Consider the following 25,836-nt stretch of genomic DNA (forward strand, 5'->3'; position numbering starts at 1 on the left):
TTTTGTTTTTTAACAGTACTTTGTGTAGTGCTACAAATGTTGGTCAACAGTGAACATCGCTGTATCATACAGTGTATTTTGTCCATCCTATATTGACATAAACACATTTTTTGTCCAGTTTTTCTGCGAGGTTAAAGTGTAAACAGAGTTTCTTCAGACTTTAATTAGGGTTAGCTGACTAAGATAATTTCAGTTGAACCCTAGAAAAATTGTATGTACTATATGACGTACAAAGAGGTCCTCGAAAGTTTCTCTGGGGTTTAACTGATTTACCAAACAGGATTTTTTCAGGATTCATGTACATTTTGTTTAATAAATACTATAACTTCAAACACAACTGTACACAACTGACCACTATGAATGCTCAGCTCACTTGTAATCCGTAATCCGTCATATTTTGCATGAGGCTGTTTGCTGTAGTGTGGCTGATGGGAGTGTGCAGTCAGTGCAGTTACAGGAGGTAGAGCAGGTCTCAGCGGTGCGTTCGCTGCCACCCTGCGTTTCAGCTGTTCACATTTGTTTAGTGGCTTTATGGAGACAAATGGTGTGACACACATGACTGGGTTTACTTCTGAACGGAGGAGTGTACAGAAAAAGGATGGATAGATGGATGGATGGTTGGACAGAGGATTGGAAGAATAGGTATGAAATGAACGCTTGGTGCACTGGGAGATGTGAGACACACAGGTGTGTGCACATACACACACTGCAGCTACCTGGTGGTGTTGGCAAGTGAGGACAAGCTGTGTGGTGTGGTGTGGTGTATGCACTAAAGGAAGTGTGGGGGGTGATATGGCTTATATTAAGCATGTCTAAAAGCCATCTATAAAGTTTTATTATTGCCGTATGATCTATGTGATAATTTTGACAAATTGTAATACACTACTCGGTACTGCAGGGGGGGGGGGGGTGATGTGGCTGCTATTTTACATTAATAAAAGCCTTCTTTAATGCATGATAATGGTTGTATGATTAATAAAGTGATTTGTATACCTTACAGGAGGTGCAGGAGGTGATATTATTTGATGTTATGTATTTATTTCAATAATTTAATGCTCTATAATGTTCAGATGATACACAGACGCATTCTGACAAATTGTTATACCCCAGAGGAAGGTTAGGGGGCGATGTAGTTTCCAGAACTGTTTAATGTGCGTACCAGCCCCCATCCTTTACCAGAACACACTTACCTCCAGCTATGCACACACCCCTCTGACCTCATCATGGGTAGTCTCTTCCAGCTCGGCTTCTGCTTTTCATTTACAGCTAATTACGGACAGCATTAACGAGGAGGAGACTAATTAAGGCTGGTCTTAACGAGGCACAGACTCTTTTGTGTTAATTAAAACTCTCTCAATGCTACGAGCCCTCTTGATCCACCGCTGGAATCTGAATGGAAGCGGAAGTGTTTCTGTTTGTGTGTGTGTGTGTGTGTGTGTGTGTGTGTGTGCGTGTGCGTGCGTGTGCGTGTGCGTGCGTGCGCGTGCGTGCGCGTGTGTGCGCGTGCGTGCGTGTGCGTGCGTGTGCGTGCATGCGCGTGTGTGCGTGTGTGTGCGTGCGTGTGTGTGCGTGTGTGTGCGTGTGTGTGGGTGTGTGTGGGTGTGTGTGGGTGTGTGTGGGTGTGTGTGGGTGTGTGGGTGTGCGTGCGTGCGTGTGTGAGAGATACTTTTGGGTGAAACCTGAATGCCGTTAGCTCTCAGCAGACAGAGAGACGATAGAGAAACCTCTGGAGTCTTTAAGGGTTGAGCGAGGTTACACTCATTTATTTATCTCAATTTCTTACGTAAGCCCACCTAGAGTCCATTACATGCACACTCACAAGCACACACACACACACACACACACTGCTTATTCCTCAAAGGCCAAGAATTGTTCTGGTCATAATTCAATGTTATAATACCTCTGGAATAAAATCAAGAGGAAGATGGATGATCACAAGCCATCAAACCAAACTGAACTGCTTGAATTTCTGCACCAGGAGTGGCATAAAGTTATCCAAAATCAGTGTGTAAGACTGGTGGAGGAGAACATGCCAAGATGCATAAAAATTGTGATTAAAAACCAGGGTTATTTCACCAAATATTAATTTCTTAACTCTTAAACTTTATGAATATAAACTTGTTTTCTTTGCATTATTTGAACTCAATTTCTCGTTTTCTGCAAATAAATGTTCTCAATTAAAATATTTTAATGTGGAATTTGGGAGGAATGTTGTTTGTAGTTTATAGAATAAAACAACATGTTGTTCATTTTATTCAAACATATTCCTATAAATAGCAAAATCAGAGAAACTGATTCAGAAACTGTCAATCTCTTTTTTTCAGAGCTGTATGTCTTTTTTTAATAAGTTGTAATCAGAAGGTTGCATAACTAGTCTAACTTATTTTGTTTTGTTTTAATGTCACTATTTCCCAGGCTTCTACTGACATTAACAGTCTCAAACAATTGCACACTAGTTATGGTAATAAGTGTGACCACTGTGTTAAAGTCATTATTACAAATGCATTTTTTGGAGTTCAGCTTGTGTAACTACATACCTGACTTGTATAATTCAATTATTTAGAGTAAATAACAGTCGAAACAGCAGCTTATATGAATACTTACATGTAATTACGCATGTATAACCACTAATAAAAAAAATGTATATATGAAAATATGATTCAGTGAATACATCACCAGTAGTTATTATTCAACATCATTACATTGTAGTACACAGGTACTACACACAGAGAGGTTATACAAAGTCTGTTTATATTTAAGTGCCTCTATTTGCAAACACTAATTGGAAAATGATCCGTATTGAAAGTTAACAGTCTGCACTTTGATTTTCCCAAACTTCTTTATATCTCAGTGCGCACACAGAAACCAGAGCTGAACCTCCGGAGTCTGTAAGGGTTGAATAAGGTTACACTCATTTGCAATTCATCTGTGTCTCTTATGTAAGACCACCCAGAGTCCGTTTCATGGAGCTCACTGGTTATTTTGGGATGGTTCGGGTGGGATCAGAGATGTGCTGCTGTGTACAAACTTTAAATATATTTCTATTCCCTCATCATTCCTTATACATTCTCATAACTCATTGCCAGACTGTCAGGACACAGCCTTGTTGCTATCTATATTGTTTTGTCTCTTTTTTTGCTCTCTCTCTCTCTCTCTCTCTCTCTCTCTCTTTCTCTTTTTCTCTCTCTCCCTCGCTCTCTCTCTCTTTCTCCCTCTTTCCTTGTTTAATGGGGTTCTTAATCGTAGTATTTGCAGACAGAGAGAAAGAGAGAGTTTGCTCTCTAAGAAAGCATCCATATCGCCTGTACCTCCCCATGTTATCTATACCCATCCATAGTGTCTACACCAATTTAAATTAGCTATACCATGCTTATGACTAGTCCCATATGTGTTATATATACCCTACTGTATTGCCTATACCTTTCTATATTAGCTTAACTGTCCATGTAATCCAGATATTCTATATTAGTTTCTGTATATCCATTTATAGTAAATTTACCCATTCATATTAAACATACTTATCTATATCATTTATTCCAATTATGGTAGCCGTACCCATTCATGTTAGCTATAATCGCCTGTATTGCCCAAACCAATCTGTATTATCTATACTCCTCTTTTTCATGTATACCACCCATATTCTCCATATTCATCTATATTACCCATACACTCATCTATATTATCCTTATAACCTATATTCATGCAATATTATTAATGCACGTCTTTCCTCTTCTGTATAAAATTCACCCGTATTATCGTATTATCTAACTACGTTATCTGTATTATCTCTACTATCCATACTCATCCCCTTTATCCATATTCATTCCAAAATATTGCCATCTCTAGGCCAATGGGATCCTAAGAACTGAAGCTCATGATGTTTGATTATTATTCATGATTCATTCTGTGTCTCTAAAAATGTTTACAGAGCTTTACAGTAATAGTTTAATATTAATATTTAATATTGTGTTTGGAGGTCTCATTCATCCATGTGATGTTCTTATTATTGGACATCAGATCAGTTCACAGTGCAGCGTTTTAGTTTACCACTAGATTTTAGATGGCATAAACAACCCACACCCACACAGAATACATATAAACACATATAACCCCTTTCTTTGCAATGCATTTACAGATACTCAAGTAAACACACACTTTATATATACACACACTTTGCTATTGCACTCTCTCTCTCTCTCTCTCTCTCTCTCTCTCTCTCACTCACACTTAGTGTAATCCAACTCTTAAACCACTTTTTCCCAATTTTATTTTAATGAGGACCCCTGAGGTTTACTGTTTTTTTTCCCCTTTTTTATGACTCTCTCTCTCTCTCTCTCACATGCACATTTCTGTCTTTTCTTTCTCATCAAAGGCTTAATTGGGCAGAAACAGAAGCCAGCACTTTTATCCAAACTGTTATGATGATCCTTATCCATAAAATTAGAAATATCTTCAAAGTCCACAGAGTTGTATTCAATGCAAATGAAGCGGAATTAATCAGCCTCGTCATTTTTAAAGCCGGAGGAGTGCACTATTCTACGCTGCACTCTACGTCCCAAAGTTTGTGGGCACCTTCTTCTCCAGCGTTATTTCTGCACTCATAAGTATTTTCTGCAGAGTATCTTCTGGGGAGGCTTTAAACTAGTCGTTATGGTAAATTCAACTGTATTCAGCCTTGAGAGCATTTTAGCATCAGTGTGCTAAAGTCCTGAAGTTAATTAGGGGATGATAATGATTCTGGATCTCAAACATCTTTCTAACTCATCCCAAAATATTGGATTGAGCTTCATCACTCCAGAGAACACAGTACACAGTTCCACTGCTCCATAGCCTAAAGCTGGTGGGGTTTTATCCCCCTCTGGCCCTTTCTCAGCATTGGTGAGTAGAGTGTGTTACTCCAGAGAGTGTGTACATGCACATACACACGCACTCACATTGTAGTCATGCAAGGTCGTGACCTGGACCATTGCCGTCAGCGATAATGCGGCTATAAGTAATATATGGGCCGTTGGGCCATGAATCAAAACTGGAGTGTTTGTGTGTGTGTGTGTGTGTGTGTGTGTGTGTGAGAGAGAGAGAGAGAGAGAGAGAGAGAGAGAGAGAGAGAGAGAGAGAGTTGGAAGGTCATCATTTGGACATTGAAGTGTCCGGCCTGTCCTGCTACACCATCAGTCAGTGTGTGTACATGAAGCCAAAGTCCAACACCAACATATGGAGGCCAATTACACACACAAGCTCTATTAGTGTAGAGGTCACCCTTATACTAGAGGGATTAACACACTCACACAGAACCATGAACACATCCGTATTACACACAGACATTAGATTAGATTGGTTCTCCGATTGGATGGACAGTTCTAGGAAAACACTGGAATTGGGTTATTGGCTTTGCATCGCATGCAGACCTTTATTAAAAAAAAATTATTAAAAAAATATTTTTTGGCACAGCTATATGATTGTCAAGTGTAAGGAGGTCATTTTTTCAACGCCACACTGTAAAAGAATGTAGGATCAAGAGAACTTAAAATGATACAGTTACAGTTAATTACAAAGCTTTTTTTTTTTTTTTTTTTTTTTTTTTTTTTTTGAGTTAACTGAACTTTAAACAAAATCCAATGGACCCTCAAAATGTGTTAATGTGTTTAGATATTTGGCTAATTTAAGACAAGTTAACTAAATAAAAACACTGTTAACAGAGTAATAAATCACTGTAATTTTATCATTTTATGTATCTGGTCGACTTACCTTTTTTTTTTTTTTTAACCTTTTTTTTAATATATATATATATATATTTTTTATTTTGAGAGATTCAGTCCCATTTCTAATTTGTACCCCTAGCCCTTGTTTTAGAGTGTAGATGAAATCTTCCCCCTAAGAATTGGGACAACCTAACTTAAGTGTCAACTTAAATGACACAGCCTCTGCCATCTGTTGTGTTGCACCATTTAAGGTGGGAGTGTTAGTTAGCTATATACTAAGATGAATTTGCCATCAGCAGCCGAAGCCCGAGAGAGGTCCATTAGCCTTACTCTAGCTGGATGCATAAGCCTGGTGATGTTGCCATGGCGGCAGTTGAAAAAAGTGAAGATAAGGTCTCACTTCACATGTATTGCAGGAGGCATTTCGTGCTTGTTCTTTTCACCCTCCTAAAGTCAGGAGCATTGCATATAGGGACTAATAGAGACATACACTAACACACAATGTTCATTTCTGTTGGGAGAATCATAATAAAACTAAGATATATTATATAACAGCATGGAGGCTGGAGGCATGCCCTGCTGCTTTGTACTCAGAACACGTTATTTTCTGTATATATCAGAGAGATGTTTCCTGGAGTTGGTATGTAAAGAACAGCAACAATAGATGTAATAATGGAGGCTCCAGCTCTATTGTGCCTGCTGATGTTTGTTTGTTTGTTTGTTTGTTTCACTTGGGTAGGTGAAAAAAGCCAGAAGGAACAGATAAGAAATTCTAATTGCGAAGCTTTCGCCTCTTGCCTCTCTCCAGTGTGAGCGCTGTGGAAGTTAATTATCTGATAGGATACACTGAGGCTGTGGAGCACACACACACACACACACACACACACACACACACACACACACACACACACACTCTCTTTTATTTCCATGGGCTATAAGCAGTTCAGCTCTTTCAGCTTTTCAGTGGATGTACATAAGAAAAAAAAAACACAATAAGATTATGATCGATTTTAGAACACGCTTTACTATAGAAAAGTTCAGAATATATTTTGTGCATTATTATAGACCCAACATTTATGAACAAACCTCCATCATATGTGTGCTCCTCCCACAGACGTGCTTCTGATTAATAATCCTATTCAGCCCTAATGAGAAACTGTGACTCGCATATAAAAGAATATCACACACATTTACTCTCATTTTATTCTGTCTCTCTGCAGACACACACACACTGCACTTGTCTCAAGAGCATCTCATTTTGGCGCGTTTTCCAGTTGCATTGCGGTATGGGTCAAACACACACACAAGCACACACACACACACACACACTTGTGGGTGAATACGCTGGCGTGGTGTGAAAGTTGTGGCGGGGGAAAGAGTGACCTTTTCCACAACATTAATTTAATGGAGGGAGAGAAAATGTTGGTGCTTCTGTGTGTGTGTGTGTGTGTGTGTGTGTTCGGCCAGAAGTTTTGTATCTACAGCCTTGATCTACTACACCTACACTTGACTTTCAAAAGTAAAAAAAAAAAAAACAGCTACACACAAAATATCTATGAAAAATTATGTTTTTATACTAAATGTTATGTTCAAAAACCTCCCTGAGACACAGTTACTGTAGGAACAAGCTCATCTGATGTTTATTTGGCAATAGAATATAGGACCTATTTATAGTTAATGTATTTCTATTAATTAGATTTATGCAGAGAGAGGGAGCAGTGTGAGGAGATTTGAGATTATGAATGAGATTATGAATGAATCTTAGTGGTTGTGTGTATTATGTAGTGTGTGTGAGAGAGAGGGAGAGATAGTGAGAGAGGTGTGTGTGTGTGCAGGTTGATTGTGTATTCTGTTTGATGCTGTGTCAGGCTGAGTGTGAGGGAGTCCCTCTAAAGGGCTGTTTGAAGCTCCTGCCAAAAGTAATCATCCAACAGCTTTACACACACACACACACACACACTTACGCAAAAAACTCTCACCTTCTCTGCTTCTGTCTCAGTCTCTTTCTCTTTGTTGTGCCATTTAAATGTAACTGCATAATTAACTAGTATTAACAGATATACACTCTATGTTCCAGTGTTTTACTCATGTGTCAGTGCACACATACAGCTTGTCTAGTCACTGTAGATTGCCAGAAGTGTTCTAGGCACTAGAATAGGACTTGTTGAACCAGTTGATACCATGCATAATGAGCTTGAGAAATGTTAATGGAATTATGGAGCTCCATCCAGTACCTTTGGAATGAGTTAGGGAGTTTCCATGGGTTAAATAGGTGGCAAATAGAGTATATATGGCCTATTTATGCACTGTATTTATTGCCAAAGTATTTGCTCACTCATCCAGACAAGTGCCATGGCCACAGGTGTAAAAAAACAAGCATTTAGGCATGCAGACTGCTTCTACAAACATTAGTGAAAGAATGGGTCACTCTCAGGAGCTCAGTGAAATACGTTTTCTCAGTAGGTGGAAGCAACTAAGAACAAAGCAACTCGCTCAGTCAACGTAAAATGAGGAGCATAGTGAACAGAGGTCAACAACGTTCTGCAAAGACAATCACCACAGACCTCCAAACTTCATGTGGCCTTCAGCGAAGCTATATATTTTTAAATATATAGTTATATACAGCTCTGGATAAAATGAGACCACAAAAAAAATAAGTAGATTTTTTTTTTTTTTTTTTTTTTTTTTTTTTACCAAATGGAAAACCTCTGAAATATAATCAAGAGGAAGATGGATGATCACAAGCCATCAAAGCAAGCTGAACTGCGTTAATGTTTGCACCAGGAGTGGCATAAAGTTATCCAAAAGCAGTGTGTAAGACTGGTGAAGGAGAACACGCCAAGCTGCATAAAAACTGTGATTTAAAAACCAGGGTTATTCCACCAAATATTGATTTCTGAACTCTTAAAACTTTACCCAACCAATCAGAACAGAAGTCAGTATGATATGGGTCCTTTTGTAGTGTTTATTATACACATACCTACTCAGACCCCATTTCTTTTACAGCTGACAGCACGAGTGTGTAAGCAGCTTTCTCTCTGTTAACCCCACCATTACACAAATCCGGCCGCAGCCATTTTGTCAGAAAGCCCAGTTACCGCTCGTCAATATTTCTTTTGCAGATGGGTGCGAGGCTTAGGAGGTTAACGGCATCTTTAAAGCTCTTTTGATTTATTTCTTTATTTTATTTGGATATGTCAGGCTGCCGTGCGCGGAGCCCGGATTAATTATGGCCCTCCTCTCTCCCCGTAGAGGGCCGACGCGGCGGGAAATCGGCACTTTCATGCAGATGAAATTGAATCTGTCACTCAGAGAGATGAGCAGAGGGGGTAAGACCATCTGAGACGTGCTCAGAGGATCGGCGTAATTGACATTCTCTTCAGTCTCTGACCCTAATTGTCTGTTTAGCATGAACACTAATGGCTAACCAGGTGTAGTGGGGGCAGAATAAAAATAAAGCGAATAAAAAGCTAATAAAGAAATACAAGATCACACTTCTCAACCTCTCTTACTCACATACAAAATATGATGCGTCTTTAACACCAAATATGCAAATTAGTTCTGTATTCTTATTGGCTGCTTTGCATTAGGCCTCATTTAAGACCTGGGCTGGGCTGAAACAATGTTTTGATCCATATGTTTCTATCATTTCTTTTTTACTTTTTTCTGTAATATTCCAGACTGCAGTGCTCCTATTTTCCATAAGATTCCAGACTGTGGTGATCCTAGTTTCTGGGTTATTTTAGACTGTAGTTTTCCTATTTTCCATTATTTTCCAGACCGTATTAGTTCAATTTTTTTCTGTAAAGGCCAGATCTTTTTTTTTTCCATTTTATTCCAGACTTCAGTGGCCCTGTGTTCCAAAATATTCCTAAAAACTACATAAGGAGTGAGTGTGGATTATTGAAACAAACTGCTACATGAGGGTGTATTGCTGTGAACATGAACAGCTGTTTCTGCTGTCTGTATGTTATAAAGCATGACTCCGAGTGGTCCAGCGGGCTAAGCGCTGCCACTATGTTAGGGAGATCGCTGGTTTAAATCCTGTTTATGTTGCTTGCCATCGGCTACCGGAGCCCTGAGAGCGCACAATCGGCCTTGTTCTCTCTGGGTGGCTAGATCTCTCTCCCCACATCACTTCAAAGAGTGATGTCAATCAGCACAAGGCGTCTGTGAGCTAATGTTTTAGAATTGAGTCGCTGCGCTTTCCTCCGAGTGCTTTGTGATGCTACTCAGTAATGCTGCATAAGCGGCAGTGCAAAAAAAGGCGATGGCTGATTGTACATGTATTGGAGGAGGCAAGTGCTTATCTTCACCCTCCTGGTATTGGGGCATCACTATTGATAGGGGGAGTCCTAATAAGTGGGTTGGGTAATTGACCGTGTAAAACGGTGGAAAATAATAGAAATAAAATTATTAAAAATAAATAAATAAAGCATGACTGTTAGTAGGATTAGGTTTAGATGTTTCTGCACTGTATGTGTGTGTGTGTGTGTTAAACCTGAGGTGGTGTGAATCCTTATGAAGTTGCCAATTAGGAAAACACACGCACACACACACACACACATACACACACACATTTTCAGTAAGCAGTGTTAATCTCACTCAGATGTTGGAGGAAGTAGGTGGACGTGTTAAGAACTCCTCAGGGCGCTTTACTTCAGTTAATAACAGACACAACCGTCAAATCTGTGTGTGTGTGTGTGTGCGTGTTCACGCGTGTGTGTGGGTGTGTGTGTTTACTAAATGCGTGTATGTGTTTAGCACATTTTAGGTTAATCTCTCGTAATGCTTCACATCAATCTGATGTGCCATGTACAGTGACACGATTGAGGGATCACTGAGTTCAGAGAGAGAGAGAGGGGGGGGGGGGGTACAGTATGAAAAGGTAAAATAAAGGACAGGGAACTTCAAAAGTTAAAGCAAAAATGAGAGGAGGGAAAAATACAAGAAGAGAGGAAGAGTAATGAAATGAATAAATGAGTGAGAGGTTGAATAAGAGAAAGAGAGAGACAGAAAAGAAAAGTTCCAAAAGAAAGAAAACAAGTGTTTTGAGAGATAAAGAATAGCATTAGCATTAGAACTAGCATTAGTAGTGTATATTAGTGATATAAAAGGTATTTGCTATCTACTTTAAACTAGTCATTTACAATTTATATAATTTATTTTACTTGGAAAAAGTAAGCCAAACAGTTTTCCAACTTCCAGACTTTACACAATGTTAAATTGCTGATTGGTTAACTGTAAAACGTGGTGTGGGTAGCCCTCTAGGGTGGGTCCTCTGCAGATTGGTGTCTTTCGGCCTTCGCTCCCGACCAGCAGAAGCTTTCAGTCCGCCTCCGAATTATTAATACGGCGTCAGGCCATGTTAAATTGAAAATGGGGCAGTGCGGCGCTCTGAAGCGTAACTTTGCTTTTCATTAACTTAGTGAACACAGCCACGGTTATATAACAACTTCAGACACGCACACACGCTCACACACACACGCAAGTACATCACCAACCTTTTAGCTTTTGCTGGATTTACACTTTTCATTTATTGGTGGGTGCAGGCTTAGACGAGGATTAGCGGCGCTAGCCTGCGTATTAGAGCAGGTAGATTAAAGTTAGCCAAACCAAGAGGAGAACGTATCCAGGCCAGAATCAGACACACAGTGTGTACACTGTCACAATACACACCTTAACATGCTCCTCAACATGCTCTTCTACTCTGGGTAATATATTTTTAATTTGTACATATATGTAAGTATGTACTGTATGGCTATTTTATTTGTTTGTTTTCGTATAATGAAACATATATCTCTAGCAGTCGTAGATTTAAACAGTGTTATATTATTAGTGAAACAGCTAAAAACGTATATCTCTGTCTCTGGCCCTCTTGTTCTCCCTTAGCTCCTTGTCTGAAACGTGGCTTCAAAATAAATAATAAAAAAAGCAATTTCTTTCCCTTGTCATAGCTTTAAGCTTTAAGTAGTGATGTTCCCTCAACCACAAATGCCATTAGAGCAGATTTGGTGACAGCACAATCTTTGATGTCCCATTCTGCACTCAGCTGATCTGGCCTGGATTGCTGCTCAGCATTGGTAATGACTCCTGCTAAGATTGAACATATTTACATACAGAGACCAGTGTGCTTTGAAGTGGAGTGAGATGGGGGTATAAGAGAATATAAGTATGTGTGGCTGAGTGAAAGAGAGGTAGATGATCAGGTAGGTGATTGGATGCAGAGAGTTACAGAGAGAATTGTGGGGAGAAAAGACAGCAAGACAGCTGGCTGTAAATTCCTCAGATGCCTCACTAATCCCTCTGGTTGCCATAAAGACACACTGAAGACCTAATTATAGACAACAAGTATGGGATGTGGAAGCCGTATATATATATATATATATATATATATATATATATATATATATATATATATATATATATATATATATATATATATATATATATATGGAGCAGTTTCCCAAACATAGTGTTCTTTCAGTGTCCTAAATCCTCATTCATATATATTCTAATATATATCTCAGCAACTGTCCCTCTATCCAACAGCACCATCTGAACCCAACATCATTATTCTACATCCAAAACCATCATTTAATCTCAAACACAATCATTTTGCAACATATTTCCACTTTTTCCTTCAGTCTCCTTCAAACACAGTCATTCCACACCAATCACCACCATTCTCTACAAAACCCCAACATTTACCATCAAATTCTGTTATTCTGTAGCAAACATCACCTTCTTCTCCATCCATCAAACACCATTGGACCCTAGCAAAAACATCATTCTCTGTCAAACACCATAATTCCTCACTCGATACCATCACTCTACACCAAGCACCATTATGTCCCATTAAATACAGTGACTCTACATCGAACACCATAATCTTCCACACCTTAACGTCCAAACAAACATTACCATTTTCTACAAAACACCACTCTTCTTCAACACCATCTTTTTTCATCAAACATCATCGGATTTGATCAAAAACCATTGTTGTTCATCAAATACCACAATTTCCCACTAGATACTATCACTCTACAACACGCACCATCATACCCCACTAAATACAGTCTACATTGAACACCATAATCTCCTATGCCAAAAACACCCACAATTTTCTACAAAACACCACCAAACACCACCTTCTTCAACACCATAATTTCCCACTAAAACATTGTCGAACTGTAGCAAATACGATCATTCTTCATCAAACACCATCATTTACCCCTAATAACTATCATTCATCACTAAACACTTTAATTGTCTATCAAACACCAGCATTTCCCACTAAACACCATCATGCATCACCAAACACTTTAATTGTCCATCAAACATCAGCAAACTTTATCAAAAGCCATCGTTCTTCCTCAAGCAGCATTTTTCTGTCAGATGAGGGTGTGTAGTGTAGTGTGGTTTTGTGCTGTGTGTGTAATCGGCTGCTGTTGTTAATCTGCTCTGCTGTTTGTGTTTCTGTTTCTGTGCGTTTTCTGATTGATGACATTGGTGGCGGTTGGAAATGGCTGCTGTAGGCTTTATGAAAACACCATTTTCCCCCTGGTCACGCCTCAATCATCTCCCATTGTGCATTTTTGCGCAGCCCCGGTGGCAGCAGTGTGTGTGTGTGTGTGTGCGCGCGCGCGCAGTCTGTCACGGCCCACGCTCAAGCCGGAATGGCTGACTCCTGAGCAAACAAACCCACAGCGTATCATTTACCCATCATCCAGCTCAGACAGCGACGCGGCAGGGATGAAAAGACAAGACACGCGCACTCACACACATGCAGACACACACAAACACACATGTGCACACACTTCTGACACAAGCATAGGCACACACACACACACACACACATACACACGTATGATCTGGGTAGCGTGGCCTCCATCCATGGCATATTAGGATGTGGATGCTCACCTGTCCTGTGTGTGTGTGCATGCGTGTGTGTGTGTGCTTTTTTTTTACCGCTTTTACCCAGAAGCCCATCCTGATTCTTACTCCAATGATAGACTGTTGCCCAGTCCCAATTCTCTTTTAAACCCTTTTTTTATACCCCTTGTTTTCAAGTGTTGTAACCCTTCCTCTTAGTCTCCCCATAAGCATTGGGATAACCCTTCATTGCACCAGATACAGATCTAGCTAAAGTTTAGTAACCAAGCTGCCGATTAACTGCCTCTGCATCATATGTCTTCAGAAAGGGGGCAGGTGGTGCAGCAATTATTTAATATTGCCCATTACTTAATTTACTCTATGATGAGCTTTTATTAAGTTTATTATTATTATTATTATTATTATTATTATTATTATTATTATTATTATTATTATTATTATTATTATTATTATTATTATATTTTTACATGCAAATGCATAACAGAGGACTGAGGCTAAGGGTTGGGGCTAAGGGGTAGAATGGGATTGGGTCTTTCCTCATCTCTTACCTGGCCTTCATTTACCAGCACGCTTGCACTCTGTCACACACTGTGTAATTCAGTAGCTTTTCATATTGTTATAGTTGAGGAAAGGTGTGAGAGAGAGAGAGAGAGAGAGAGAGAGAGAGAGAGAGAGAGAGAGAGAGAGAGAGAGAGAGAGAGAGAGAGAGAGAGATAGAGCTTTAGTCTGTGTTTAGTCTGTGCTCTCTAAAAAGGTCACAGCAATCATAGATTCAGTTAAGGTGAAAATTCTGTTTTTTCTTCTTTACTCAAATAATATAATCTCAGACGTTGAGAAACTTTTTATCTAAATCTTTGCTTTTTACAGCTTTTTGACATTATAGGTCTGGCAGTTATTTTTATAGTGAATGGACCAACATTGCAGTTAGTAGACCGATATAAATTATTAAAAATATAACTTTTATAGTGATTGCTGATATCTGCACCAAAGCTTTAATCTACCTTTCTGGGCCAAAGTCAGTAGTGTTCTATAATGCCCGGTTTACCATTGGATTGGGCTTATGCTCATCTTTCGATTAGTGGAATGTTCTTTTTGTCCCCCTCTTTTCTTCTTCTAATTCCCTGTTCTGATCAGCGAACACCGTCAGCAGTGGAGAGAGAGAGAGAGAGAATCAGGGATCAGAGTATGTTGGGACACACAGTGATGACGTCAAGAGAGGGAAAGATTAAATCATTGACGTCCACAGCAGTATTGAAGTTTCTGTGTCGGACATGATTTTAATGGACGGCTAATGCATTATACTGAGTTCCCTTCACATACCCCACAGGCTTCTGCCACTGTGCGCTCCCCCTTTCATTCTTTCTGCATTTTTAACATACCTCTCGTGCATGCCTCCACACCCCAGTGCCTTTGCTGAATTGAAAGACCAATTAGAGATCCGAGGAAAAAAAAAACGGACACGGCCTAGCAAGTGCACATATGGGACCTAGCCACAATACACACCAGTTTCCCATGCTACGTGGGTGGCATCATGTTAGCTTAATAAAATCTGAATTTTATTCTTTTAAAGGTCTTTCACTAGGGGTTGAGGTGAGGACATGGTTCAGTTGTTCACTATTTAGAGCTTAATGTCTTATCCTTAACTTTTTTCTCTAGATTGACAGATATATACACCATCATTCTCCACCAAGCACCGTCATAATCTAAACATCAGCGTTATCTGCCAGTCCTCATTCTCATTTAAACACCATAATTTTTCACAAAATACATTCATTTTTGATCAAATGCCACCAATTCAATATTCTACACCAGGCCCTTTTATTTTCCACCAAACACCAGCATTCTTTACCAATCACCATGTTCTAATAAATAAAATCGCAGCATGCTCCAGCATTTTTCACTAGACTCATCATTCTCCACCAAACACCATCATTCTCCACCCAACCAAAGCATTATCCAACCCAAGCACCATTCTCCACCAAACACAATCATTCTCCACCGAACCAAAGCATTCTCCACCAAACACCATAATTTTCCACTAAATTCCACATTATCCACCAAACCAAAGCATCTTCCTTTCAAAAAAAACATTCTCCACCCCAACACTATTCTCAACCAAACACCATCATTCTCAACCAAACACCATTTTCCACCAGACACCATCATTCTCCACTAAACACCATCATTCTCTATCAAACACCATCATTCTTCACCAACCCAAAGCATCCTTCATCAAATACCATCATTCTCCACCAAACACCATTTTCCAACAAACACCATAATTTTTCATTAAACACCATTGTTCTCCATCGCACATGCCTCAGAATTCATTATGTATAAATGGATAGAATGTATTCTACACTGCTGGCAGTTATGTAGTTCCGTTACTGTTTGCTGCAGACTGTTGTGTTGGCGTGCTCTTGTCTAAAGACACTTGGCCCAGATTAAATCCCTCTTGTCTATATATAAACCTATTCATTCAGCCACAGAGACCAACGCATCTATCTAACAGCCAGTGCCGGCTCCTCTTTTTATCACATTTGTTTTCTTATATTCCTGGTAGAAATGATCTTTGGCATCAGTGCGCATAGAGAGAGAGTGAAGAGCAACTCCAGGCCCTGCAGTGAAAGAGACAAGACCAGTGTGTGACCAGGAAATGAGTCACTCCAACACCACGCAGTCCAAAGGCTAGCACGTCCCACTGCGCTATGTGCTAAAGCGAGAAGCTGTGCACAAACACTGTGATACACACTGTGATAGGAACTGCCATAAAAAAACTCCCATTGCTGCTGCAGGGTTTTAAAATATAAACATATTATTAGATGATCTTTGGTGGTCCAATACGTCAAAGACTTCAAATTGGCTCCAGAAGTTTTGAGAAGAAGTTGAATAAAAAATAATCTATTCATAGCTAAGGAGTGTGCAATGAATCTTTCAGAGTAGCTAAACTTCATTTAAAGACATCATATGGATACTGTACTTTAATACATTATAATTATAGATAGAAATATAGATGATAGATAGATTGTCAGGCTAGTCAGTGCTTTCACTATAGCTAATCTTGTATCTTAGGTTTAAGTTAAATAGGTTATTTGTAATAAGACTTTATTGAAAGGTAAGGTTTTAGGCAAAACTTTAAGTTTGTATCACTTGCTGTCATGCATTAGCAGTTCTGGCTACTCACTGGATGAAGTGATGAATGTGTGACAGAATTGAGTGATAATCAGCATTGTGTTCAGTGTTGTGTTGTAACAGGCTCTTATATAACTATGACATCAGGTTAGTGTGTCAGTGTTGGCACTCCAGATTTTAATGAGCAGAGCTCATTATGTGCTGTATGTGTGGATGATGAGCCATTTCCGTTAGGGCCCATCAGTTTAGAATGAAATCTACTGTCCTGGTCAGTCCCTCATTACATGAACACAATCACACCATCATTCCTCAGAGTTTCTTGTAGATCGAAAGTTTGCATGCTGTTTTTGGGAAATGGTTATATATTAATGGATCTAACACTGACATAGTATCCTGAAATTAGTATTTGTATATGAACATAGGTATTGACATAATAGAAATAACCTTTAATATGTGATACTATTCAATTATAAAATATAGAATTTCTCTAAATAATGGCATTACAAAAGGGGCAGTGTGTTGAAATTACTGTTTTTAAAGTATCCTTATTTTGAGAAAATCTGTTATTTTGTAGAAAATTGGTATATATAACAATTATAGTACATGTAATGTAAAAAAAAGGTATTTTGAAACTTCACTCCAAATGCAAACAAAACACAAACCATTTATGTACAGACTGTTATTAGGAATTCACCCATTTCTATGTATATATCAACTGTATAAAAAAGTCCCAAGTAAATGTTCTCCCTCTGGACCTTATTCAATTTCAATTAATTCTACACACTGGTATATAGTGCACTAGCAAGAAAGTTTAACTTTTTTATCTCATAATAATGACTTGTCATCTTGATACAGTGACTTTACACTTCGAGAAAGTAATTATTCTGCAGTAAGTCATTATTTCAAGACACTAAGTCAAACTTTTGACATGCTGCTGTCAGAAACTGAGCAAAAAAAAAACAAAAAACTGACTCCTCTACCTGGCATTAATGGGCCTTCATACAACTGTAACAGACACACAATACTCTACAGGAGTCAAAATAAACCCTTATATAAAATAATGTTCTTATTCTTATTCCTTCTTTCTCTCTCTCTCTCTCTCTCTCTCTCTCTCTCTCTCTCTCTCATCAGCAGTCATCATCCTCCCCTTACACAATAAGAGGGATTATATGTCGATTCGTTCACTCGATCACATCTCCTCTCTCTTTTTCGTTTGATTGTATTTTTTTTCTGGTCAGTCGTTCGGTCCTTAAGCCAATACATGGCTTCCATTGTTGGGAAGGCAACATAAGCTAATCCTCTTAAGAAAAAAGTAAAAAAGTGCTGGAAGCAGCAGAAACTAGGCCTCTTGCCCTATAGGTGGGAACAATAAGAGAAAATACCATAAAAGCATAAAAAGATATCTGCACACTCTAACACTTTTCTTTCTCTTTCCCTCTTCTTTTTTTTCTTTTCAGCACCACCAAAGTTTTTAAGGACGCCCAATGACCAAACGGGCGTCCAAGGTGGCGTCGCCTCCTTCATCTGCCAGGCCACGGGTGACCCGCGACCCAAGATCGTGTGGAACAAGAAGGGGAAGAGAGTGAGCAACCAGAGATTTGAGGTATTAGGTCTATTGTTCTGATGTAAAATGCTCGACAAGTGAATGCAAAAATGTGTCTGGTCATTCCACGCTAGCTCTAGTGGCGCTAACCACGCTAATCACATTCTGCATCCACGTATTAACACGTTTGCCAATAACCACTTTTGGGGCGTCTATTGAAAAGAGACGTTGCATGGCTGTTAACTAATCCTGAAAGATCTAAGAGAAGATTGTGTAAAAGAGTCTGGAGGAAATTAACTTTGAGAGCTTTGACCTTGGTGCTTACATAAGCCCTAGCGTTTGTGCATTTGGCTGAGAAAGTGCGGAGTGTTCATTGGTTCACGCTTCATTATTGCTTTGGGACACTTTCTTTTGCTCTTCAGTGCATGCTTTGGCTTTCTCATTTGGCTGAATCGTTGCCTTTTGATTTATTTCTTTTAATCTTCACTCGCGCTAACCATGATAAAGTAACTCATCACAAAAAGGACACTGATAAGATTTCCATTAATGTCTGTTGTCGCGTTGCTGCGTCGCCATCGTCTCCTGTTCTGTTAGCTTTCGGCTTTGTGTCGGGCGATGGTCGGCTGTGGCTTTATCGTTCTGAGGGATCCCCCCCTCCCCTCCCTGTCCTGTTCAACGCCAACACGAATCTAATCTTATCAGAGTTCATCGCACTGGCACGCCGACACGAGCTGCATGCCAATAATAACGGTAGCATGCTAGCCAGACGTGCTAACGACGGCATGATCCCGAAAGCGGGTTCTCCTGCCACGTCACTCATTCCTCCATACCGCTGTCATCTTCCTTAAACCCATTCCCTTCCAGAAGCCCAGCAGCTTCCGATCTACGCTCTTCCTTTCTGTGAGAAAGGAGCATTGCATCGAGGAAGCTTTGCTGCTGTCATGCTGCTATGCGGATCGGCTAAAACGCTGCAGTCTTTAGCTGGGACACATTGTCATTCAGGCTGTTGTGTGTGTGTGAGTGCGCGTGAGTTTGCCATGTGTGAAAGTGTGTGTGTGTGTGTGTGTGTCAAAAGAGCGTGTGTTAGAGTGAGGTCTCCCGCTATTTTTGACCTTGAATGTATCTAAGCCTATGAGTTTACTGAGTTTACTGACCAGGATCTTTCTGTACGAAGTGAGTATACATCTCTAGCATGCGTCGTTAGCTTTCCAAGCTACAAACAGCACCTTGTTTGTCCACATTTCTATGTGTCGTCCGTCCAAAACAATCGGCGTCTTGTCTCTTCCGTTTTTATTTTACAGCATCACGTCACACTAAACCAGATGTCCAGTGTTGTTTATTCGGCTCACGTCCAGCTGTCTGTGCCTTGTCTTGTCTTGTTCCATCGATATACTCACTGTACGAAACGCATACTCCAGTTTGTTTCCGTCAGCTTTAAGAGTGGGGCGACGCCAAAAGCACTGATTGGCTCAAGACTCAGTGTCTCATAGCCCTCCAACTCAAATACAGAATGAAGCAGTGGAATCAGCTTCCCATTCTTAAAGTCAAGTGGCCAAGCAGGTTCTCCTATTAGCCAATGGGATTGGGACTTTTTAGTGCAAAGTTTTTTTTTTTTTTTTTTTTTTTTCGTTTTGGCAAGCAAAAAACAAAGACAGACAAAACATTCACGGAGCATTTTACATTGCAAATATAAACCCTTCCCTTATCCTTACATTTGAAGTCCTGTTAGTTATGTTCAGACACCTCATATAAAAGTGAGCCTAGTTTATATTAGAGGGCAGTGTTAAAAACTCTGAAGTCCACTTTGATTTAAGTTCCAAGTGATGGGAATCAGTGACAAGATAAACCAATCAATTCTACACAGTTACATACATAGCTGTACATAGTTTGTCTCTGTCAGCTTTAATATTAGACCCATTTTCCATTTCCCTTAATTTCCAAATGCTTTAAAAAATTAAAGTCTCTTTTTTATATATATATATATATATATATATATATATATATATATATATATATATATATATATATATATATATATATATATATATATATATATCAACTCCCAGACTTATGAAGGTGCACATTGCTGCAGACCTGCAGATCTATTCTTATGCTAAGCAGAGGCTAGCTGTCTAGCCAAAGTATTGTTGCAGAACCATTACATTAACATTAACAGGGGAGAATGTTGGTTTAAGAAAGTTTATTCGTTTGATGAATCCCCTGTTCAGTGTGCATTAGCCTGCTGGCTAACTAGTTATCATTATAGCCTAAGTCAGTCAGGACTACTCAGGATCCTGAGGATGCCACACATGTTAAAGCATTTAAACATGCTAGGTTGTCTTCGCTAGCATTGATAGGGAATAAGCTGTCCCTATCCTCCTATTTAATAATATTAATGAAATAATAATTTATGTTGCATGCACCTATGAATCTTTGTATCAATGCTAGCTGCACATCACCTCTCCCATCTTGGTCCCATGAGACTGCTGCTCTTAAAGTTTGCATGCAGAAATAATTGTATTATTATTGCAGTTTGACACTTACTGTCTAGCTGTCATAATCAGTATGCAGCAAATATAAATATAACTTTGACAGGGATTGTAAATATAGAAATGCAAACTTGATATTAGTCATATAATTTATTGGTTTTGGGAGCTAGCTCTTTTGTATATTAGGAGAGACACATCCCCATCAGTAATTACACCCCTGCATTTTTTTCCATGTTTGTGCTAGGAGTACTGAATTCTTTATAAATGAATGTCAGTATGAATGGGGTGATTGTGGTATTTATTTATTGTTAAATTATGTAAAACTATGAAGCAGAAAAAGAAAGAAAGTAGAAGGAAGTTGTCAACTTTGTCAGTCAGCCTAGATTTAGTTAGCCGATAACTTAGCTTTCTCCATACAGAGCTTGAATGTGTTGCTGTAAATAGCTAGCTAGAACCTACAGCTTTTTTAACTGTCCATTGCCTAATAACAATGGACAATGGTAGCTAACATTAGCTAGCTAAAGCTAGACTTAGCTCTGTTGATACAGAGCTTGATTTAGTTGCATCAAAAAGTAGGCTAGTTCCTGCAGCTAAAGTTAGCCGCTTTAAATCCATCTAATTAGTGGCTCTTCATAACAACACTAAATTCTTTGTGTAGTCCAGTCTATAAATAAATAAATGAGCTAAACTAAAAAAAAATACCCTTACCTTAAGTGTCATCGTTTGTATGAGGTGTCTGAACATATTGAACCTTCCAAAACACCCTTTTTATTCTCTGGAACTTCTTCCCCTATTGTTTATTATCCCTTGTATTTCTCCTAAAACCCTTTTTACCAATTATTTACCTCCACTTTTTACCTCCATTTGAAATCCTATTTATAGTCTTCCCTCTTTTCGTTCCTGAGCTATTTCCCTCACTTGCCTGAATAAGTCTGATTGTATTTCTGAGATAATGGGTAGTCCCTGGCTGAGCCACCCATGTGTGTCGTCAATACAGAGAAAGTCAGAGGAAGTGTGAGCGTGTGTGTGAAAGTGTGTGTGTGTGTGTGTGTGGGTGCATGGTTCTTCCTGGTCAATTGTGAGCAAAAAAAACTCCCATAACATATTCTGTCTCTCGCACCTGCAGGTGATAGAGTTTGACGACGGCTCTGGGTCTGTCCTGAGAATCCAGCCTTTGCGAACTCCGCGGGACGAAGCCATTTACGAATGCGTGGCTTCCAACACTGTTGGAGAGATTAGTGCCACCACACGCCTCACTGTTTTACGTGGTAGGTTCTCGAGCAGCTGCAGATCAAAAGCACCTACTAACAACTAACCTTTATTCTTTCACCGCTTTTCTCTCGTCAGAGCGGTATCAGGTAAGATGGCTGTCTCTTCTTTTTTTTAATCACTGGCTCTGTTGTTTTTTTGGTAAGGTTTTTGGTTATTTTGTCAAACTCTCAAAACCTTACAAGGCTATTAATGCTCAAGATTGTGGATTCAATGCCCTGATCTAGTAAGTAGCTGTTCATTTTTGGGTCCATAAACAAGGCAGGTTGCTATATTGCAAATTTAAATTTAAATAAGACACTTATTCAAGCACCCCTAAGTAGGTTTTATTTGGTCTCCTAAAAGGTTCAACCACCTAAGCAACCCAAGTACAGGCTCCTAAGTGGTTCAACCATGTAAGCATACTGTAAGTTACTGTATGGGTGTATGGTTTCGGTACCCAGGTCTGCTAAGTTGCCACTGGACCCTTAAGAAAGTCACATTTGTTATGTTTAGGTTATTTTCGCATTACAGTGTTACTGTCGTCCAAACTCTGAGAACATCAGAACATCAAAGTCTTATTATTGATTTGATTTGTGTTTTATTTATGTGCATTTAAATTAACAGTAACAATAAAGATGTGAACTACTGGAGTGCTACTGGAGTGAACTTTTAAAAAGAGTTCTTTGAAAGTACTTTACTAAATGTATGACATGACATATACAAAAATTCAGAAAAGTCCAGAAGTATCCAGAATGCTTTTCTAATAAGGAAAATACTGCTTTAATGTGCATCCACGACACATGCTTGTGTCATCTCAATAGAAAACCCATGCTATCATGTCCACTGCCAGCTTTGACTAGTATATACTATAAACTACAATGATCAAACCTATAGAAGAACAGTTTCTTAGCCATCTGACCATGTATTCATAAACTTTCAGTGAGCTTTAGAAGCTAATCAGACAGATTATATTCACCAATACTCTAAACTGAAGTTTCTCTGGAACTGCTCTGAGCAACTTCACATGAGACTGAGATGGGAATGCCTCGTGGGTCAGATTGGGAATACTCACACCTGTATAAGTTGTGAGGTATTATATTGTGAAGTGAAGCTGAACACTAGCTAGTAGGCTCATGGCGAAGGCAACATTAATTATAATGAATTCTAGAGAGGTCTGATAGTGGGTACCAGAAGAGTTGACATTCCATTTTCCAAGACATCTAACGTCCCTTGATCCATGGTAACATGTATTCACTAGAAATACATAATCAAAGGCTTTTTACACCAATGATCGTGACCGGCCACGTCTGGCTAGAATTAACAAGCAATGCTTGTTGCAAAAATGACAATACATTAAATGCAGTAGACTCCACAGACTTATTCCACAGCACAGGTCAGTGCAGGACATGTAACTTTTTGTCATGTCAGTGTTCTGTGTGTTTGTGCTACTCCTCGCTATTGTTTGCTTATTTTGTCAACACAAGCCTCAATTTGGTGAACTACTCTGTCAGTCCAGGTCTAAGATTAGACTTGGCTGCCTTGACTCTCCACACAGCCACCCCAATTCATCAACTTTCGCACAACTTTCGTTTTTCTCACAGAGCGAGCCACAAGGACAGAGCCAGAAATGTGGAAATGATCCTTGGTTGGTGACCTTGGGTGGTTTCAAAAGGATGGTGATTAATATTCTAATTAGCAGGCAGTTTTTTCCTTCCCACCAGTTCTTTCCGTATCATCAGTAGAACTCTAATTTTCTGCTACATTTACAGAACCGTTCTCACACTGTGTCTGCAATGAGGCCACGCTCGCTTCTTCCTTTATTGGAAAGGAGAGGAATTTTTTGGGGGGGACTCTCGAGCGGACGGGTACAGCAGTGTCTTTTTGTTTTGCTGCTGCTGTCAGACTGTGATTGGCTGAAGTAAAGGGGCTCATTGTAACACTGAGGCCTGCCCTGTTTATACTGCTCACTCTCTGAAGAAGGCCTTTATTGTACCTGCAGAGAGCGTGACTTATCACCCACAAAGAGAGAGAGAGAGAGAGAGAGAGAGAGAGAGAGAGAGAGATGGCTGAGAGAAAGAAATGGTAGATAGGGAGAGAGAGACTGGAAAGTATGAAATAGAGTGATAAAGAGAAATGGACATGGAAGAGAGAGAGAGAGAGAGAGCTAAAGGGGATAAGGAGAATGTCGGAGTGAGAAAAAAATAGCATAATGAGAAAAAGAGTCAGACAAATATGACAATAGGGAAAATTGAGGAAAAAAGAGAGGATGGAACTTGGAAATGGGGTGTATTGATAGATGGTAAGATGAAAATGTGAGAGAAATGGAGAGAAAAACAGAGAAATGAAGACAGAAAATAAAATGGGGAGACGGAAAGACAGTAAAGAGATAAAGAGAAGTAAAGAGAGAGAGACAGACATGGGATATAAAGATAGAGAAATACGATAGAAAGAAGGGAACTGTGCTCTTAACTGGAGTAGAGGATTATAACCCGCTAGTCTGCTGTGTGTCCAGTTTAAAATAGGTGTGTGTGTGTGTGTGTGTGTGTGTGTGGTGCGTGGGAAGGAGGTCGGGGTTGTGATGGAGAGAGTGGTGGACTCAGCTGTTGTCTTTCTGCATTATTCCATTCAGAACTCTGAACTGCCTGACTGTTTATGAGCACTAACAAGGTCATTACCTCCATCTGTAATACACAATACATCTCTCTCTCTCTCTCTCTCTCTCTCTCTCTCTCCCACCCAATTCAATCACTCTCACTCTGTCTTCATCACTCTTTCACTTTGTCTTGACTGCTCTCCTTCTGTCTTTTTCGTTACTTTATATAATTCTCTTTTGCTTTCTCTCTCTCCCTTCTTTTTCATTTAGTCACTTTTTGTCTCCTTTTTTAACTTTTTAACTTCACTCTTTTTATTTATTTATTCTTTCATTCACATGTTCTCTCTCTCTGGTGTACTCTGTCAATAGTTCTCTTCTTTGTCATCCTCTTTCCAATTTCCTCTCTCTCTCTCTCTCTCTCTCTCTCTCTCTCTCTCTCTCTCTCTCTCTCTGTGCTGTATGACTTTGCTCTGTTCTCTGTCTGCTGTATGAATCTCTGAGGGGCTCTCGGTCTGAAACCGAAGCAGGTTTGCCTGGCTTGCCGATCGCTCTTCGCCCACAGAGACGAGTCTCAGGGGCCTCTTTTCTCCTAAAGGACCTGAGGGAAAACCGCCAGTGCTTACACATTATTTCAGCAGACTTTTGCCTGTGGCTCTCTTTTATATCCTCGGTACATTTTGTAAGTAAGAAAAACATCAGTCAGACCACAGCTTTAACAGTGACACACTGAAGGCTGTACTGTGTGAATGGAACATTTTGAGAACAGATCTTTTATATGGTTACTGTATTATTTAAAAGCCCAGCTGTCCTTGAAATGAGCCAATAGAAATTAAACAATGTTACACAAAATAATAAAACCTTGCTACAGTTATTAATATACACTTTAGATAAAGCCACATTATGTGGCGTGCGTTTTTTACTGTAAAATATCAGCTTCAGAGTCTGTACTGTTATGTATAGGTGTTCACAGGGTGGAATACATTACATTTGACTTCTGTTCTTTATTGTTTAATATGACTTGATAGTAAGTAACAGGATATATACAGCTCTGAAAGAAAATGAAACCCCTTACAAATGATGAGTTTCTTTGATTTTACCAAATTGAAAACCTCTGAAATATAATCAAGAGGAATATGGATAATTACAAGCCATCAAACCAAACTGAACTGCTTGAATTTTTGCACCAGGAGTATCATAAAGTTATCCAAAAGCAGTGTGTAAGACTGGTGGAGG

The 25,836-nt window shown here is 39.3% G+C and overlaps 1 protein-coding gene across 35 annotated transcripts in view; it reads left to right on the forward strand.

The window, feature by feature from the left end:
• LOC103034479 (protein tyrosine phosphatase receptor type D) overlaps window positions 1–25,836 on the forward strand; it is a 535,243-nt gene that overhangs the window by 375,747 nt on the left and 133,660 nt on the right. For all 35 annotated transcript variants that reach the window (XM_022681944.2, XM_022681952.2, XM_022681947.2 and 32 more), the window contains 2 exons: window positions 18,185–18,330; window positions 21,886–22,027. In XM_022681944.2, coding sequence (XP_022537665.1) covers window positions 18,185–18,330; window positions 21,886–22,027 — 288 coding nt within the window. The remainder of the gene's footprint in view (window positions 1–18,184; window positions 18,331–21,885; window positions 22,028–25,836) is intronic.

The sequence above is a fragment of the Astyanax mexicanus genome, chromosome 25 (assembly GCF_023375975.1).
Source record: "Astyanax mexicanus isolate ESR-SI-001 chromosome 25, AstMex3_surface, whole genome shotgun sequence".
Taxonomy (NCBI): Eukaryota; Metazoa; Chordata; class Actinopteri; order Characiformes; family Acestrorhamphidae; genus Astyanax; species Astyanax mexicanus.